The sequence below is a fragment of the Anopheles bellator genome, unplaced genomic scaffold (genome assembly GCF_943735745.2).
Source record: "Anopheles bellator unplaced genomic scaffold, idAnoBellAS_SP24_06.2 scaffold01715_ctg1, whole genome shotgun sequence".
Classification (NCBI taxonomy): Eukaryota; Metazoa; Arthropoda; class Insecta; order Diptera; family Culicidae; genus Anopheles; species Anopheles bellator.
In genome coordinates, this window is record NW_026685837.1 from 1 (window position 1) to 2,111 (window position 2,111).

General features: G+C 43.7%; 1 protein-coding gene across 1 annotated transcript; it reads right to left on the bottom strand.

Annotated features, from left to right (window-relative positions):
• Window positions 1-8: 8 nt before the first annotated feature.
• On the bottom strand, window positions 9-1,823 carry LOC131214642 (serine protease snake-like; the record flags this gene model as incomplete). Its single annotated transcript, XM_058208978.1, has 4 exons — window positions 1,803-1,823; window positions 1,629-1,733; window positions 328-440; window positions 9-253 (listed from the first exon to the last, which is right to left on the bottom strand). Coding segments are annotated over exons 1-4 (484 nt in total), but the record flags the coding sequence as incomplete, so codon positions are not given.
• Window positions 1,824-2,111: the final 288 nt, after the last annotated feature.

The following is a 2,111-nucleotide window of genomic DNA, read 5'->3' on the forward strand; positions in this document are numbered from 1 at the left end:
GGTACTACCGAACCCGATGGCATCCATTCGCTCAGGAGGTAGCGAAGATTCTCGCCACAGACAAGCCCGACAGACTGCCATTGAGTATTTGATTGGTTCCGCCAGTTGAATCAACGCCAGATCGAAGTATTTTCGCGATCCCCGGTACTGGGGGTGCACAATGATGCGCCCGATTGCGATCTGTTTCGCAAACTCATCGTCCTTTTCACTGCCAAGATCGGTATCTCCGATTCGAACCGTGTTCGGCGCAATACTGCATTAAGATAAAAAGGGAATTGAAAGATAAAATAAATTAAATTTTTCCTCAAAAGTTTTACGAAAGCTTACTTGAACTCGTCCACGGCGCAATGGGCTGCGGTCAGTACGAAGTCGTCGTTTATCAGCGACCCACCACAAAGATAGTCAATTTTTCCATTGGGCCGATTCCAACCGATGGCCACCTAAAGAAGGGCCATCATTTAAACAATGTTCAAATGATTTTCACTCAATTCCTACCATGTGCTGAAATTCACCACGATGCACACGAGACCCCCTATAAACTCCAACTTTTAAATATAATTTTTCGGGCTCCGTATAGAATCTTTGTACGCAATCTGTTGAATGAGATCATAATCCTGTGAATGCTATTTGGAACTGAAAATGCTTTAACTTACCATCCATCGATGTTCTGCTAAAGTAATCACTAGGAGGATCATCCAAAAAGTTTGCTTGTTGACCAAACGCACCAGTGATCGTCAGAAACAGTGATGCAATAAAACGAGTTCTCATGATGCTAATGAATGGGCCAAAGCAAACTGATCTTTATGACCATTCGACGTCGTTCCTGGTGCCGCAATTCTGCTGTTGGCGTAACGTTATAGATAAGAAACTGGTTTTGCTGGTACAATCAATCCAAAACTCAGCTGTGCGGGAAGAAGAAAGAGAGAACACTTCAAGAGGGGTTTCAAGACGTGCGAAATCACTTGCTAAAAAACTCCACGACAAACTTGTTGGTCACGAATGATCTTCGGGGGAGTTTGATCTGCCTTGGAAACTCGCTGAAACAGACATCAATTCCATCATCGAAAGGGAAACAAATAACTTGAATTTGATTGATCCTTTTCAAGCCATTATCTATTTGTTTCGAGTTGTAGCTCACCTAATAGCTTCGTTTTAAAAAGAATCACGCACCACAGCTGTCTCTGCCCCGGTTAACGTTTGCTTTCTCTTCTAGTCGGGACCGTACTAAAGCCAGTACTTAATACTCGTCTGCCGTAACCACCAAACCGGATTTTTAATCAGCAAAATTCTGTTTATTTATATTAAACTGGATGTTGGACATGTTTTAGTGAGAGCATCGTGATTGCGAGAACACGTATCTTCAACCAAACCTATGACCCACGCTAACCCAAAATGAAACAAATATGCGTTGGTAATAATAGCACAGCACTTAGTAGGCTATTCAAACTGTCATGTTACGGGGTACCAGCGAGAAACAAAACCAGCGAGTGTTTTCTGTGCCTGCTATGTTCGTTTCCTAGTATATTAATTGAATTTTTCGTCTAGTCTGAAAATATGAGCATTTCGTGTCGTCGCCGGATGATGATCGATTCAATCCAGTTGATGTGTGGCGTAACGTCCGTCACTACTAAGCTAGATCCACAATCCTTACTAAGCGATGATACTATGCCGTAGATGTAATTGGGATCCTCTTCTTCATATCTTGAATTAGTCACCGGGGCTCCGTAGTCCATCTGGAAAATCAAAACGAATCACTTAAGCAAAGATCCAAGACCGTTACCACCGTTACAACCGTTACTCACCGAACAAAGTCGCGGCACCATGTTGACTTCATTGTGGCAGCGAATCAAATCACTACCGTCATCAGCTTGACAATCTTTTCTGTCCATAGGAATAATCGAGATGGTTCTGTTCATCAACTCTGGGGAGTACGATGGCGGGAACTGATCCGATAATCCGTACGCACTAACTACAGGATACGTGCCCCATTCGCCGTCAGTACGGCGGTTCCAAAGGCAGGACGGACGATGTACCTTCGGATTGGTGAACTTGGCGATCTTCAGAAGAGCGACGTCGTTTTCTGGACGTTCTCGAATATATTTTGGGGACAC